Consider the following 18,044-nt stretch of genomic DNA (forward strand, 5'->3'; position numbering starts at 1 on the left):
AGATGACTTCCTCTAGTCTCCTTGGGGATTTTAAAAACAAGAGGTTAAAAATTAATCCCTGCTTGGGATAATAATCCCCTTGGGTTAACACCAGAAGAGAGAAGTGCCTGGCACAGCCGCTGACAGCAGTGCCCTGGTCCTGCCCTCCCTGTCCCAGCCAGGGCAGCCATTGGCCCCCTGGCCATTGTGTGCCTCATCAGTCCCATCCCTGCTGAGCAGGAGCCACATGGCTGAGGGTGGATGTGAAACGACACCTCTGCAGGAGAGCTGTGATGGTGTGAGTATGGTATGGCCTACGTAAAAGGAAAACAGAAAGGGGCAAAGGAAAAAAAACCACAAAAATTCTGTGTTCGTTCCTCACTCTTCCCTCAGTGCTGTCTCACCCTGTGCAGAGGCTTCAGAGGTGTGAACACATCCTGTTTACATCTGCCACCAAGACGGGGAGGCTGAGGGGAGCACACGGCTGAGGCACTGTTGGAGGAAACACCAAGTCCAGGGAGAGCAGCTGCGGCAGGAGACGGCCCCGGCATGGACACAGTGCCTGTCTACCACGGGGCCATCACCCGCGAGGCTGGGGAGCAGCTGCTGCTGGCAGCGGGCACGGATGGCAGCTACCTGCTGCGGGACAGCGAGAGCATCCCGGGAGTCTACTGCCTCTGTGTGCTGTGAGTATGGGAGCCGAGGGCAGGGGCCTGGGAGGGGCTGCTCCGGTGGCAGCTGATTTCCAGCATTTCCTTCCACAATATGGGGTGCCCCCCACAACATAATATGTTCTGATGTTACCGTCGGCTTACATGAGTGAGATTTTTGGCTCCTTCACCTTTACTTAAGGCAGAGGAGTGCAATAAGTGGTGTGGGGTCCTTTGCAAAGCAAAGAGGAGCAGGTTCTGCCTTGAAGAGCCCACATTTCCTACAGGCAAAAAACCATAAGGAGAAAGCAGGCAGGTACATGTGAAACACAAACAAGGTGCCATGGAGAAATGCCAGGCAACTTGGCTCAGGATGGTGTGTATGGCCTCTTTGTGCTGGATAATCCTCTTGCTTTCTGCCTGTGCTCTTCTGCTTCTCTAGTGTGCTCGTGGGTGTGCTCAGCTGCATCCCCAGTGTCTCTGTCATTGGGAAAGGTAACATGGAGTGCTGCCATCCAGCATGTGCCTTTGTTCAGGATGCTCTCAGTCCCACAAGCTTGTGGCCTGTCTCACAAGCCACGAGGCTTGGAGCAAACTACCTGTAATGCACGTGAAATACTGATGGTAACGAACTAGGTGGTAATATTTCATCAGATAGGGTGAAAGGGAGAGATCTGATGGGATAGTCCGTCAGAGAGAGGGTAAAGGTTACCCTGGGACAGCTGGGGGACTTTATATTCATAGCACTTTATTTTAATGAGGAAATTTAATTACCCTGCTGTTGGCAAAGTTCTTGGAAGTCCTGGTGACACTATACCGTTGCATCAGAAAAACAAAGATGTGTCTATCGAGACCTTACTTCAGTAGGAGAAGGAACACAAGAGAAAACCCCTTTAGGTCCATCATGAAATTAGCTAACAGGGAACTCAGGTACCTGCCAAATCACAAGAGAAAGAAGGGTCCTAAGTTAGGTTTTACCCAAATCCCTTGAATACATTTCTGACAATATGTAATTAAGCCCTGGGTGAGCATAATTATCTTCCTGTTATAGACCAGTAAATGGAGACACGCAAGGAGGTTATAGGCAATCCGAAATCACACAATCCTCTTCTCAGGGAAAATCTTTGTGGCAGTATTTTTTCTTCTCTCATGAAATCAGGTGAACCAAGATAGGTGCTCCTGCTAACAAATACCTTAACAGCAAGCTGAAAAAAGGGAAATAAGAAGCATCTTGAGTTAAATGATAATGGAATAGACATACCAAGAGGTAAGGAGTGCTATGATTCCTGTGATGGGAATAGGCAATAAAAGCAGAATCTCTTCTAAATAACTATCAGAGGAAATGGGGATATATCACCCTTAGACTCAGAAGTCATTCAGTGCGAGTGAAACACTAAGGCATTAGAGAAAGGGTCAGAAAGAGTGTTACAATGCTGAATAAGATAGAGAATATCAGAATTAGTCCACCATCAGTCTAAATCAGTATGTAGGTATGTAACAAGGTCTTTCAGTTGTACACAATCAGTTAGGATTTTTTGTATATTAGTAGTAATTTATGCCCTTCAAAAGAAATTTCATGAATGAAATAAAATATGGAAAATGAAAATAGGAAGAAATGAAAGCATTTCTAACTGTGAAGCTCCACAATCTTTGGAGGAAAAGATACTTCAGTAAGAAACAGAACGCTACTGAATTGCTTCCAGAAATTATGGGCCATTCGTGTCTTCATGGTATGTTGCATTTAAACATATATATGACAAACAAAAGGGTAAAAAAAAAAAAAAAAAGTGGTGAAAGTTATGCAGGCTTTTTACAGAACACAAATCCTTAATAGTTCTTCTATAAAGGAAATTTGCAACAGCATCTTGGATAAATGCAGATACAATTTAAATGAAAAATGTTATGATGCGTGTGAACTGATACAGAAAAAAAGACAGCTGAAGAATGATAGAATTAAGCCTTGGTTCCAACACTTCTTAATATTCAGTTCAAATAATTACGTAAGAAGTAGCAGATTTGGTAAACAGCATATCACACAATAACCATGGAGACAGTTTTCATAAAGATACCAGGAAAGGATCCCACACTGAGATAGCAATGACAGTTTGAAGAAATGTGGGCTATAAACTAGAGAAGTGCTTTGACAGGCAAAGTTTGCCAAAGCAGAGCACTTTAGTGGAGGGACTGAAGGAGCAGGGAAGGAAGGCATGAGAGATGGTGATATGTATTCAGTGGAGAATGCTAAGCCTGGCTTTGGCAAAAGAAGCCAATGGACATAATATGTCCAAATTTGAGTCTAGACATCATGGGCAGAGATGGAACAGGTAAAAAACATGCATGTGCAGGGGAGCTCTGGTAAAAACTGAGGGAAATGTGCAGTTGCTGTATTCATTCTGTAAGAAAAAGAAAAATAAAGAAAAATAAGTACTTATCTACTTTTAAAAATACTTCATTCTAAATAAATAATGGAAATTATTAGGAATAACAAAGCAATTTACATTTTGGTTCAGAATCCATTCTGATGATCACTATAGGAATATGAAGATCATATGAAGATCAGACAAAAGATGAATTTACTGGAAGTAATGAAGTGATTTTGAAACATGGGAAATAAGGCTGGTCAGCCATTAGATATATTGCAATAAGTATCTGAGCTAAACAAAACATTTTGCATGTTTCTAATGACAATTTCTAATGGAAGTGTATCTGTTTTATACTGCTAATAGTGTTTCTATTGCCCTTAGAAAACAAAAAGAGAAAAAAAGTCCAGTTTTTCAAAATCAAGATGTGTTTAGTCTGTCTTCTTTCCCCTCTCCCTCCACTTCCCTGGAGAAGTAAAACAAACCAAAAGAAATATAAAGCCCTGCAGCTTCCCAGGTCTAACCCTTCTTAGGGTTCCTTTTTCCATCACAGGGGAATTACAAGGCATAGTTCTGACAAAGATAAAAGAAATATTTATCAGAAGAGCAATTAAGCATATATTTGGATGACAATGGTATCATCTGCTTGAACTGACATTGGTAGCTGCTCTGCAACTCCAGCTCCAGGTACAGTAGTCATCAGGCCCTGTGATTTCACTGCATTGCTTATGCTCAGACAAAGTCTCCTTTTCTCAAGAAAATGCACACATTTGTAATGCCACAATCAGCACCACACCCTCCCCCTGAAGCACCTCCAAAAAGCCCTGACATATTTTAGCAGGCTTTGAGCCTCTTAAGGCACACAATAAGGACTGCAGTGTTCATGGTCAGGCTCATTCACCTTTTGCTTTTCCAATTAAAAAGTGGAGCCCTGACCTTTTAAAAGGAGAAGAGTCAAGACTTCATGAATCCCTTGTGACTGACGCTGATTTTACAGGGCAAGCATAAAAGAGACAGGTAGTAGCATAAAACCTGACCTATAGAGGTGGGTAACTGCAGCAAGCAGGGCCCTGTTGGAGCATTCATCTAGAAAACTCTGCTTTCTCTCTTCTTTGTTTCCCCTGCGCTACTGATTTATCTCCCCTGAATGCTGCTTTCCACTTTCTGAAGATGGGGTGTGCACATGGTGTGCCTGAAAGCCTTCAAAGAGACAATGAACATTTTCTTGGTATGACTGCGGCAAAGCACAAAGGACTCACTTTCAAAAATATTTTAAGACCACAATTAAACTATGCATGGAAGAGTAGGAAGGTTTTGATTTTCAATTGTGTGCTCCAGGGCTCTTGCAAACAGAGGTGCTGCTTTCGGAATTTGGCAAAGATTTTAATACCAGATGCTCCCAGATCTTCCTTGTATGAATATCATTATTGAATTGATAATGTATACTTTAAGGATGTTGTGAATATGTCAGAAGAGGTGCACAATCTTTTCCCGGAAATTTTTGGACTTGTGTTGAAAAGCAAGATTTTTGCTGTTCCTGAAAACTGGGCTGGAATAAATGTATATACTTTATAAAACATACACGTTTTACCCATAAACAAGTTAGACACTACACACAGTACACCAGGGTTTTAATATCAAACCTGATTGTTCCAGGGAGCTTTCTTTACTGGTCTGGTTTCCTCTTTGCTCAATGCCCCGTTTGACATTTTTAGCACCCTCAGAAATCCTCTGTGCTCACAGCTCCTAATGAAGTCAATGGGGGACACGGGACACACTAATGGTGACTACTCTGAGGGGCAGTCTCTTAAACCCTGCCTGAAAAATGTATAAATAAGATGCCTGAGAGTACCAAAAGCCCCATGTTCCTTCACAGATATATGAGCACACATGCAGAAACAAGCAGCTCATGCCTGAATTGGCAAAGATAAAGCATTTGTAGTTTGGGTTTTAAAATTCATATACTTGAAAATACTGAGAATGTTAGTAGTTGTTTCAGAGCTTTAAGTAAGACAAACATGACGTGCTTGTCAGAGTGTATGTTCAGATGATTTGTTTGAAACCAGCCGCTTGTGTACTGTGCTGCATTCAATTTGTGGAGAATAATCAAAAGCTGGAATTGAAAGCTGTTTAGAGCTCTTGAAGCAACAGTAATGGCAACAGGGATAGGCTGCAGTCCTATCAGATTTTACGTGTGCTATTTTTTCTGTCACTGTAACCACGGTGCACAAGTTCAAGGCAACGTGCTGAAACTTTCTGATGCGGCAGATACATCAGCTGTACAGCATGAAGGTGTAATACAGGATCACAAGCCAGCTTCAGCTTAGCATGTCCTTTGTTTCCTATGAAATATTTTTGATAGAAATGGCAGAATAATTGCATTTTTTGTAACATTGCACATAATAGTCATTATCAGTTAAAATGTAATTTTGAACAAAAGAACCTTCAATTCAATGTTGTTGTTGTAAATATCACACACAGTTTTCAGCTTTGAAAAAAGTCTTCTATAGCACAATGGTAAATTTTACTGAGGTGAGTATTTCAGGTGCCTGATAACCAGAGTGAGTGTTGCCTTTGCAGAGCATAACTTGGCTAATGACCATCACATACTCTAATGGCTTTTCTTGGAAGAGTAGACAGCCTGAATCATGGAATTGATGAAGCTTAGTGGAAGGTTAAGTTATTGGCCTGCCACAAAGTAATATCCATCTACTTAGCATCTCAGATTTGAATAAATTCTTACTTTATTTCTGAATTTGAAGAAATTCCTCTTTGAGTTACTGCTTTTGTCTGGAATCTCCTTGTACCAGACTGACACAAACCCTGCTCAGAAAGGCTACACACTTGCTCTTTAGGTAAATCAGCAGCATTTCTTCAGATGGTTAGGAGTGTTGAAGTGGTGAAGATACCGACAATCTTCCACAGAAATCTCTGCATAAATTCAGAGCTATTTCACAAGATTTAACTTTCTCTTTTAAGGTTTTGTTAATTTCAGAAGAGAAAAACAAGATAATGCATTTTCTTTATAGTGCTACTGCATTACAGCAAGTTAATATGTGTTACTGATGCTGTATTGAGGGTAAATTTTTCCCACAAGAAGTGTTGATAAAGGACTCAGTGACAGAAATCAGTGACAGAAATGCTAACTCAAGTGCTGCTGTGAGTCAGGTTACAGTCACTCTGTTGGGCTTTTCAGATGTTGTAAACACCAGTTTAACCTATTTTATTCACTCTTGCAGACATAGAGCTTTATCTTGCACATCATCTCAATGTGAACACTACTTCTTCAGCTTGAGTTAGCTGATGGGTAGTAATTTCTAAGTTGCTGTACTTTGATTGTATAGGTGGGACCTAAATAAGGAGGGAACCAGGCTGTTTGTCAGTCAGAAAATACAAATTCCAGGAGAGAGTGAGGAGAAGATTGAAGGCTCCAAGGCACTGCTGTGTATTCCCCTAAATTCAAGAGTTTTGGCTTTGTGGGAGCCATCTCCCACCTCTGTAGCTCCTGTTGTGCCCATGCCATCATCCACATTCCCTGTGCAGGGTTGCCCAACGGGAAGCTGCCTGAAGTCGGTCCCTCTGGGCATTCAGGAGCTGATCTGCACCTACATCAAACACCTATGATAGGGCAGAAGTGGCTCCAACCTGACCTCCTGTGCTCATCTTCTCCATGCCATTGACCCCCGCTCCAAACGCATGGAGTTCCCTGCAAGCTCCCCGGCAGGGCTCCTCTCCAGAGCAGTGTCGTACTCATCTCCATAGCATTGAGTGGTTTCTAGGCATCTCTGCTTGAGAGATAAAGAGTTTAACTCTGTTTCATGGAAGAGAAAGGTGACTCAGGTCTGCAGTACCCTCTAGCTTTGGGTTCCCAGTGTGAGGGCAATGGGAAGGGATTCTGAGGCTACCCAATGTTTTTCTGCACAACTTGATGATTTTGCTTGCATTGTTGAGGTCTGTTTCCTTGTTTCATACAGCTTTGGCTTCCAGAACACCCATCTTCTGTTCCTGGCTGTTCCAGCATTTTGTGCTGCTCCCAGTTCAAGCCCTCTCATACTTTACCTCTGTAGATCCCCTTCCTTACTCATTTAGTCTTTCTGTCAGGGCTTTAATTTTCATTGCTGTTTCCTTGCCCACTTGGCATGGTTCCCTTTTCTTTCCATCCACATCCATCCCACCCAGTCCCACACTTCCTGTCCAAGATGCCCCATTACTAAATCAGCTTCTGGTTTTTATCTCACTAATCTAGGCCAGGCAACGCACATACATTTGAGATCCTGGACACTGCTTGGCTGAGTGCCCTTGGTACAGCCAGCCCAGACATGGTGATGCTGCAACTACTGACAACCTTCAGAGAGTGCCTCTCTTGCAGCCTAGGGAGGCACTACTGCTTTCAGAGACTGCAAGAGATATACCTTCTTTCAAACAAATTTTATGTCTTACTCTGAAAACTGGGCACCTCCTCCTCTGACAATTAGAAGATTATTTTTTTTAACATGGGAAAAGTACTGTTTTTCCTAACATGTTCCCTTCCACATTCTCCATCCCTAAAATAAGGGTGACACAAACCCCTATGAAATGAAATTTCAGTCTGAAATGCTAAAACATGGCAAAGTTATTAAGAAACTGACTCTGGGCAGTATAATGCTCAGAACCACTGTTTTTGGGCCACACCATGGTCTGGTTCTTAAACTACATTGTAAAGCGAAATTCCAAGGTAAGGTCAGGTTGTAAATGTACCAGGTAAGAAGAGCTGATTGACATAATGCAATGACATCTGAAGAGAAAGATATGTAAGAGGAAGAAATTGATGTAATTTATTGCTGGCATGGCTTTCCCTTGTCTCCCTGTCTTTCTCCCTTTTTATTTGTTCAATTGTGGGCTCAGAAATGGATAAAAAAATTAGTTTAATAAAATTTCCCAATTGAGATGCAAAATATTTGGAAATGATTTTAAAGTATACCATGCAGCTGAAATGTCATGGTTAATTTTAATCTGCAGCATGTGTCTAATGTCCTCAGGCCATTTCAATGGTGCAGAAGATTGTAATTATTCACCTCTTAAAGTAAATGCAGCTTTAACAGGTCTGATCACAGCTGAAAAGGAGGAATGGAGAGGACAGGTAGACAGATGGTGTTTCAGTATGTCATCTGTGAATGATGTCTTGGTAACTCTTTGGGAGGAATTTTCTGGGTATGAAGAAAAAAAAGCCTATAACATAAAGTGGACTGGTCCCTGTAATGGCAACTTTTTCTAGGTTTTTCTTTGACAAAGTTTTCCAAGGGAAGGTATTGAAACAGAGACTGTGTTAGTGCAGTTCCCAGCTGGTATAACATATCTTTCCCCATGGAGACAAAAAAAAAAAAAAGAAATGTCATAAAAATATCTCAGTGGTGACCAAAGCACTCTTTCATAAGTGCTATCTGATATTGTCCTTACAGCAATGGCTCTTTTCTGCTTCCCCTCATCAGCATTTTGGCATTTTTTTGCCTATGAACAAAAATTTATAGAGCTTAATTCATCAAGATGTTAATTCATGATTGCTCTGTCCCTTGAGCTTCACTGACAGGAGAAAGGAGCTGTTGTGAGTGAGGCTATGTCTGTCCCTGGGACAGGTGAAGGGATGGGAGAGTCCTTCACTGAATCTTTACCTGGGTGTCATGAACTGGTCCTCCTCCAAGATGTGATGGTACACCAGGGTCACTGAGAGTGCTCTCTGAGATCACACCATGTATAGGAACATTGTGTCGCTCTAGGAGTGTTTTTTCTGCCCTGAAGAGAGTAAAACATAGAAAATTTAGCTGTCCTCTCATGTTAGCTGGGGAATTCTCATTTCCTGAGACTTAAGCTTCAGTAAATGAACTTTTTCACCTGCTTTTGCCCAGAGTTACACGCTTTACTCTTTGGAAGGTAATGTCCTCTACAATCTCAATTTTAATTTGTGCATTTAATTTTTCTTTTGAGAAAAACACCTTGACCTTCCTTCAGCCCACACTGATCTTAGTTAACATTAGGTAGATTAAATCATAGAAACTTTTCTCATGGGAGGCTGTAGCAGTACTGCACATGTAGCAGTAAACTTGGCCAAAAATCATATCACTTGTAAATGGAAGGTAAAAAACTCTTTGAAGTGGTAATGAAGTAAGTTCCTGCTGCATGACAGAAAGTTTTGATAAGATCATGTTCATTGGGAGAGTACTTATCACAAGAGCTGAAACTTGCTTTCCTTGTGGAAACCAAGGTCCCAATGGAAAGTAGTTTGATGGGGAGACCTGGCTGTTCACCCTCTTAGCAAAACACATCCCCCTTCCTTTGTGCATTTCCTTTAAAGAACCAGATGTGGATGTCCAGGTCATCTCCCATCTACACAGTGGCTCGCTTTCCTGGTGGTTTCAGAGCCAATAACAGATGATAATGTTGTGTTTTTCAACTTAAGCACAGTAAAATCCCTCAGACCTTTCAGTCTTTCCTTCTCTGGGAAAAACATGAACATTTGCCAGGAGAGTGGAGAGCTCTCATTTGTCCCTCATGAGGCTGTGATAACAATGTCATACTCCTCCCATTCTCCACACTGTGCTCAAAGCATCAATTTTCCCAAATTCTTGTTCCTTTTTCAGAACCTCATGGGCTTTTAATCTGAGCTATCCTTTGTGCTTTCCCCGTGCTCAGCTGAAATATTTTACAGTGTAATTTTTGGAAAAATGCAGGATGGGTGCCTATCTTGTATCTCACCATACTTCAATACTGAATATTACTTTATCTGACCTCTATTTTTCAATTTGTTCTGCTTATCAAACCTTTCTGGCAGAGTGCTGAGAGCCAACAGGCAGTTCAGAGTCAGAACAGCACTGAAGCCCCTCAACCCCTTCAACTCATACAATCTCTTATGTAGAAAAACAATGAAAGAAACAACAAATGGCGGCTTTCCAGAAAACTGGGCTATTTGTGTAAAAATCAGATTTTAAAGAGACTGAAGCAGTTGGAATTCTTTTGGGTAAACCAAAAACCAAGCAAGGGTAGTAGAATCATAGAATCATGAAATGGCTTGGGTTGGAAGGGACTTTAAACATCCTCTAGTTCATGCAGTTCATCTAATCATCTAGTTCCAGCTGCCCTGACGTGGGCAGGGATGCCACCCATTAGACCAGGTTACTCATACCCTTGTGCACAGGGTAGTATTGAAAACAGAAGGCAAGAGCATGAGTTTTAGACGTATAGATACTGATTCCGGTGGGTTTGAGGCTTTAAAAAAAATCAGTGCAGAGAAGGTTAAATACCCACTTCAAAGAGATGGAACAAAATGCCAGGAACTGTTTGGTATTTCCCAGTACATTATTGCCTGTAAAATCCTCATTTCAGTAGCCATATATTGGCTGGTATTCTACATACTTAGGTACAAGAAAGCTCCTTGTGATTTTTAAGAAAAAATTAATGTGAACGTCACATTATCATGAAAAGCTGATGACACACGCACAGCTCTCAGTCTTTAAGAAAGAACATGATGGTGCAGGACTGTCTGAGGGCCCTGAAGGGAGACACTGTTTTCCCTGAACATGAACATATATAATCTAGTGGCTTAGAGGGATGTGCTTTTAACCATCTGGGCTTGAGCTCTGGCTTCAAACACCACTGACCATGATGCCATGGCATGGACAGGAAAGCCATTCCAAATTCTTCCCTCCTCCTGCAGCCATATCAGATTCTTCACATCTCTTTGCAAGGTCCAAATCCCTGATGGACTGTGGCTTGCTGGGGAAAGCAGAGGGGAAAAGCAATGATGGCTGTTCTCCTCCTTAGGTTTCCATGAAGTGAGCATGGCCAGCTGCTTTTCATGTCTGTCTGGTGATATATAGAAAGTCTGGGGAAAAGGCTCCCTTGGTAGACATGAAGAGGTGGATGAAGTTGTGGTGGGATTGTGGGGCAGCATCAGGCACATTTCCATACTCAAGGAGAGGAGGGCAGTGTCTCAGCTGTGCACAGGGAGCTTGTCCCTGCAGCAGCCTGACTGGGAGGGAATGGCTTTGTGTCCTTCACCTTTGTGTCTAATCACAGTGGCAGTCGAGTGTGGGGACAGAGCTCACAAATCTCCACAGGCATTTTGCTCCCACTTCGTGGGGTTATAGCAGAGTGGCAGCTCCTAAAGACTTCCTGCTTGGGCAAATTACACCAGACACCACTTTGCAAAGGTAGTGACTTTTAAACAGGAATTTATCCAGGAGCCATGACACAGAGCATAAGTAATTGCAATCATACAATATCTGTGTCATTGATGGTTTCTCATATTTCGTAGTAACTGCTATAATGCCATGCATAATTGGAAAGAAATGCAGTATATTTCTGCCTTCTTAAGAAAAAGAATTGATGGTCAAATAAGGAATGGTCCCTAAAATCCTGCTGTGTGTTCATGTAAATCTATGTAGTGTGAAATAGAGGCATAGAATCATAGAATACGCTGAGTTAGAAGGGACCCACCAGGATCACTGAGTGCTGGCACTGCTCAGGACAGCCCCAGATTCACACCATGTGCCTGAGAACATTGTCCAAATGCTTCTTGAACTCAATACAATCTTTCTTATCTGATATCATCTAAACTAATGTTGTAGCCATGGAGCTGCTATGAATTGATTCTGAGCTAAATTTTTGGATATTAGTGTAGTAATCTACCATGTAAATCATAATGAGTTGGGTTCATGAGAGAAGCAAGAGTGACTTTGGCATGAGTTGTGCCTTGTTATTAGTATATGGCTCCTTATTCCCCAAAGACTCAGATTTTAAAGGAAGGAAGATTTCACAGTCTTACATGCCTCTTTTATCAGTATTTGAAAGTTGGGAACATATGGGCAAAGCAAAGAGTAATTGTTTAACTCCTTTTTGTGGGTATAGCTTCCCAAATAAATTACAGGTATGACATTGCTTCTATTAATATCTGCATTTAAATGAATCACGGAACAGTAATGCCACCTGTCAATATTACACCTTCTCTTTTTGCAGGGAAAATGTTTCTGCTGTGTGTCAGTGAAAGGAGGTCACTGAAAAAATTTATAAAAATGCTGAGGAAGGAATGAAAGTAACACCATTTAACCTAAAATAACTGAATACTGCTAAACTAGATCTGAGTCAGACCAATCCCTCTCATCCCAAAAGAACCCAGTAGACTTAACACTGCATCTGGCCAATGGGGTGTTTAGCTACCTAGAGCCTTTAGAGGTGAATTTATTTTTAAGGAAAAGTTAGCAGAGACTAACTTTTTAATGTGAGAGTCAGCTAACTTTTAGCCAGCTAAAAGTTATCTGACTGTCACATAACAGTGCAGCTCTTGTGAAAACTGTCAGGACAAATGAATAATAAATACCTGTTGATATTTTTTTTTTTCACAGGCATCAGGGTTATGTTTATACCTACAGAGTGTCCCAGACAGAAACTGGATCTTGGAGTGCTGAGGTGTGTACTTCTCCTTTCCTTTCTGAAAGTTTCTACATCCTGTTTGATATAGATTATAGATTTAATGCAATTTATTAAAATTATTCATGTTTCTGCCTATTCTGATTTTCATTGATGGTAATCGATCTAGAGTGCATCCATCAGTAATATGTCTTGGTGCCATTTCTGACAGTCTAGAACTCATAAATTAATTTTCTGTTTCATTTCAGCTGTTGCATAATGCCATAGTGCATCATTTTGCATCATTTTAAATGGCAAAAATATTGTGGTTGTATAATTTGACAAGCACAATCTGTTTCCTTCTATCCTATGTACCACCAATGTCAGAATACTAAAGAAATAATTTTCAATGTACACTGTTTTAATTCATTAATCCAGATGAATTCATCATTAGTGTGAAATATATATAGGGTAGCCAAAACTTGATACAAAATATATTTTCCCCCATCTGACAAGAAACTGGTAATTTGGGTGCAGGAAAACATTACTTATAATACAGACAACATTTAGGTTGATGGAATTGGGATATTAATCTCTATTTATTTTATAATTTTTTTGTTCTTTGGATGCACTCTGTGTGTTAATTCATAATTAGCTTTCTGTTTGTATGTTAATGAACATTTATTACAAATATTATATAATTTCTAGACAGGCATAATTCCTCGGCCATTAGTATACTAGAAGTGATTCTGGAAGACAAAACTGGTTCTTGGGGTTACCTCAACAGATCAGGGGGTGGAAGTGACTGACATTACTGTGGAGTAGGTAATTATCTGGGTGAGCCTTGGGAACAGTGCCCAGTAATTCTTTCTATAAGACATCAGGAGCACCCTGTAAGGGTTAGGATTTGTAGTGCCCAAGACAGCAGTTTTTCAGGACAGGGTGAGGATGACAGTGCACCCATCATCCCAAGGTAAGCACTGGCATCTGTGAAAGGATTCCAGGATGCCAGGGACCTCCACCTGTGGAGGGTAATTCCCTGATTGAGCCTGCAGCCTCCTTTAGCCCCAGGTGACATCAGCATCTACAGTGAGGTTTTTCTGGTGTTATATAGACCTGCTACAATGTCTGGCCTGTGACCTTCACTGACTCTCTATGTGTGGCTTTTGGGCTTTCCTTGGCTGTATTTTAGGCAAACCTTACTTGAGTTTCACACCATAGGTGTGCTGAAGGCCCAGGCTTCTCGGTACATCCTCTGCAGGAGAAGGTCACAGATCCATTATACCAACCCTTCTCTTAAGGAACAGAAACATTTAAGTAAATGTTGCTAAGAGCATGCTGGCCTCAGCTGTTAGACACAGCAGCCTGAGTCCAACTTATCCCCATGGTATGTGCCTCCAAGGCTAAAAGAGACTCCAGATGCAGCTGGTCCTTTCCTGTCTCTGCTTCCTTCCCTGTGGCTGGTTAATCTCTGAGCAAACTCAGATCACACCCATCTTTCAAGGATGATGCAGAGAATTTAAAACAGTGCTGGTGAAATCCCAGCCAGTGTGAAGACTCCAGCTGGTGCCAGGGAGGCTGGATTTAGCTCACAGCTGCTGGGTGAGAGCAGTGTCCCTTGAGTGGGGACCATGCTGGCAGGACCTATGCTTGTCCTCCCTTGACTTTGATGAGGAGGAGTTATTACAAGAATGCCCTGAAGGATTTAACACGAATGTTGGATTCTTGATTAAAAGCACACATAGTTTCATTTCATACTGTTTGAAAAGTTGCTAATGTAGAGAGCTAGAAAGACTCCCACTTTTAATAAATAGGTAACATTTGGCTACTGTCTTTGTACAATAGGTAGACAGGAATGCTCAATGAATATATAAGCCAGCATTGAATGCTCTGAGAAGGGTTTGCAAAGAGGCTGTGTCCTTGCTGGAATTCAGTGGTGTGAGGACTCCCTCTCTGCAGTAAGCCCAGGTTGCTCTCTAGGTTTTCTTACTGGTGTTTCTAGGATGGAACTGTCTTACTGATACAGGCTAGGAAGTTATTGGTAAGGAGGTTAAATCACTGGCTGCAATAAGTCAGGGTCAGAAACAGCAAAAGGTCACTTGTAAGTTTGCCTAATTAGTGTGGCAGGTGAGTGTGGGTAATTAGTGTGTGTTTCTCTTGTAGCGATTAAAAAATCTCTCCCAACTTTCTTTTGCCACGCTGCTGGAAACTGCTCAGTGTAGGAAGACTGAGATGCCCCTGGGAAAGTGGAGAGCAGTGCAGCTCATCGACTCATCTTGAATTGGCACATAAGGGGGTTCACATCCATGGCTGGCTCCTTCCCTGGGGGCTGTGTGCATTTCTGAGGACAAGGCCTGTGTGCCAGCACAGGCACTGGGCACCCAGCACCCCTTCTCAGCTCTCCCCCTTTGGCTTTGCAGACAGCGCCTGGGGTCCACCGGAGGCTCTTTCGGAAAGTGCAGAACCTCATTCTGGCCTTCCAGAAACCCAACCAAGGCATTGTAACACCCCTGCAGAACCCAGTTGTCAACAACGTGAAAGCCAGCTACTGCCCAGGTACTGGTGGGGGGAGGAAACCTTGGCTACAGCTGAGCAGAGCCTCCACAGTGGCAGGGATAGAGGTCTTAGACTTACTTGTATATTTGACCTGAACTTGCCAGCAGAGTGACATTGCCAAAAATGTGCCCTAACTTTGCTATTATGTCATTTGAAATGCTGTCACTCAGGTGCTCATTACAGACAGAGCCTGTCAATGTGATAAGAAAATGGATTTTTAATGTGTATTCCTGAGTGCTGTGGCAGCAATGGCTGCCTTCCCTCACCAGCACCCTCGCTCATGGGGGTATGAGCCTTCTGGACTGTCCATTTTCTTGCAATGTTCATCTGTTCATATATTTGTGATTATTTCTCTTAGGGAGGAATGAAGGCTATGACTTCCACCTGCAGCCATCATGAGAATGTCTCCGCAAGTGTGACATAAACACATCTTCCAGCATCTCCTCTAATCCATGCTTTAAACCAGAATGATTTATATGATAGTAAATACAACTCTGTGAGTTTTCTTGTAATATTTGCAGAAATGTGTATTTCATAGAATTTATTGCTCAAGATGTTGAAATTTAAGTTTTGGAATACTTTGAACTTAGGGTGGGATATTTTTTGGCTTAATTTTGTTTTTTCCTAAGAGAGGATAAAAAACCATGAACTGCTAAATCCTTCATGTCTTTTTTTCCCCCTTGTACTGTCAAGTAAAAAATATTTTTTCCCTTCAAGATTAGTCCTTAATTAATAATTAGTTATTAATTTTACATTTCTTGCCTTTGGATCTTGCTTTGCTTTGTTCTGGTTGGCATTTATGCAGAGTCGGGCAAGTCTCCTTTTATAACCTTCGGAGAATTGTTTGCATTAAAGTGTCCTTGCCTTGGGTGGGCTGTGTTTGTCATTCATACAGTTCCTAAAGATATTCTCCAGTGACACCATGAGGATCCCCATTAACTGATTTCCCACTGAACCCGTTGCTCTGCCCTGTAACAAAATCTGTCATTTTTGCAATGACCAAGAGCTTAAATAATGCACAGAGTAACCGAGAACACCCAGTGAAGTGGAAAGCCTTGTTCTTTGCTTTAAGGTGTTCCCTGTACTTGAAACAAGCCATCCTTGCATACAAGTTAAAAAAATAAATTATTTTTGCAGGACAGCTTTTCTCTCTTTTCCTATCTGTGTGTTTCCATGCTGCTGCGGGGCTCCTGGAGGGGAGGTTTGAATCTACAGGACCCATCAGCTGTGCAGGGTTAGCAAGAGGCTGCTGGAGAACTCAGAGTACATGCCTTTTGCACTTGGGGGGGAACAAGTGCGATGACACTGTGCTAATGGACCGGCAGACAGTGGGAAACACTTTTGAACAGACTGGGTGTCCTATGGCCCTCTGGTTTGAGGGGATGGGGCTCTGTTTGAGGAGATAGGGCTGTGTTGCCCTGCAGTCCACAGTCCAGACTACCTCTACGTGGGTTTTTGCCAGGTAGGCTTGTGTGAGTTCCTGTGGGCTTTGGGAGGGAACCCAGCTAGGGCCCTGCTTTGTTTGTGTGCAAGGGGGATGCATCTGGTCCAGCTGGCTGGTTTGTGCCACTAATGGTCATGCTGCAACAAACACAAATGGTCCTGACTACTAAAAGAATGCGAGTTTCACATGCTCCCTTCCAAAGCACATGACTAACAGTGATTGCAAATGGACTACAAAAATATATGTAATTACAAAAAAACAACCCTTAAACATTGTATAGGCACCTTTGTGTTGCTCTGGTTTTGTTTTATGCCTGTACTTCTCTCTTCTGCAGATTTGGAAGGCTGATAGTATTTCCTAAGAGAGAAAGAGGCTTTTCCCAGAAATGCCAGGCTACAGGCTCGGGGAGAACAAAACTAACTGAATTTCACCAGACACAGCCACCTGCAGCTTAGTGGCACAGTAAGAGGCCCCACACCTGCCTTGTTTCCACCTCACTAAAGGCAAGTTGGATGTGAACAGTGACAGAACTAAGTGGCCTGCAAGTCCAGGATTCAGCAAGGTGGGAATGCTCCAAGCAACATTTGATAAGGCTGAATGGTTTACCTTTTTACCCCCTCTGTGTTTGTGAGAGAGAATGTGTGTGTGAGATAGTGCAAGCAAAAAAAGATTTTCTGTGAAGCACAAGTTTCTTGTAAACTGGCAATAGGAATAAATGCAATAAATGAACATCCCAGTCTTAACAGGGACTAGTGGGCAACACTGTTGCAAAGTTGTGGTTGTGACATTTTCAGCTCACTACTCAGTTTCTAATTGAAGGTCAAATTTCATCTATGGTGAACTGTCCCATCATATTTTACACTGCATGTACATGTGTTGCTCTGTGCCTTCTTTGTACATGTGCTCATTGGTTGAAATTAGCCTTACCTTAATACAGTGCCCTACAGTGGCAGATCCAACATGATTTCCTCTTTAATAAAATATTTAAAGGCTGGTTGTTTTTATCATTACATAACTCAGCAAATGCACTGGCTGGTTTGCTGTCACTTGTGCCCATTGAATCTTTCCCTTCTCCTCCCAGCTTGCTGTGAGCCTGTGGCAGCTCCTCTCCAGCTTTGTGCTCCTGAAAGCCATGCTTCCCCAAAGCCTGCTGAGCTGCTGGGTGCTGGCAGTATGTGTGTGCAGCCCCAGCTTTCCCGGGGAGCTCTTCTGCTTTCTGACTGCTGGGTCTAAACCTCTCGTTCACCTGGCCTCTCCTGGGAGCAGGAACAGGTGTGCCTGGAAACCATCCCTGGCAGATGATTGCGCAGTGGTAGGGATGAATGCAGTGGGAAGAACTTTGCCCAGGGGCTGTTTCCTATAGAACTGTCCTATTGACTTGAGGCTGAGGCTGCATGTGGCAAACTCGCAGCCCACAAGCAGCAGCTGCTCACCCGCTCTGCAGTGCAGTGAGCTGAGGATAACTGGTTTGACTATGGTTGACTCCAGAAATGCATTGTTCTTTTGAAAAAGACATAAAATACTCTAGAAGATGCCATTTCTGTTTAAAGCTGAGAATGTCTTTTCAGTTTCTGATGTAAATTATTAAGACAGAGGCTTGTATTTGTTTCTTTTGGGTACCCAAGGGTCTGGAATTGCTGTAGGCTTAAACAAGGTGGAAACAGAGAGAAGCTGATG

At 42.2% G+C, this 18,044-nt stretch overlaps 1 protein-coding gene across 1 annotated transcript; it reads left to right on the forward strand.

The window, feature by feature from the left end:
* Nucleotides 1-238: 238 nt before the first annotated feature.
* SH2D1A (SH2 domain containing 1A) lies at nt 239-16,644 on the forward strand. The gene is made up of 5 exons (XM_069014919.1): nt 239-277; nt 373-665; nt 12,364-12,427; nt 14,788-14,923; nt 15,282-16,644. The coding sequence occupies exons 2-5, from the start codon at nt 529-531 to the stop codon at nt 15,320-15,322; spliced, it is 378 nt and encodes a 125-aa protein (XP_068871020.1). The 5' UTR covers nt 239-277; nt 373-528; the 3' UTR covers nt 15,323-16,644.
* The last annotated feature ends 1,400 nt before the right edge of the window (nt 16,645-18,044 follow it).

This window comes from Aphelocoma coerulescens, chromosome 4A, assembly GCF_041296385.1.
Source record: "Aphelocoma coerulescens isolate FSJ_1873_10779 chromosome 4A, UR_Acoe_1.0, whole genome shotgun sequence".
NCBI lineage: Eukaryota > Metazoa > Chordata > Aves > Passeriformes > Corvidae > Aphelocoma > Aphelocoma coerulescens.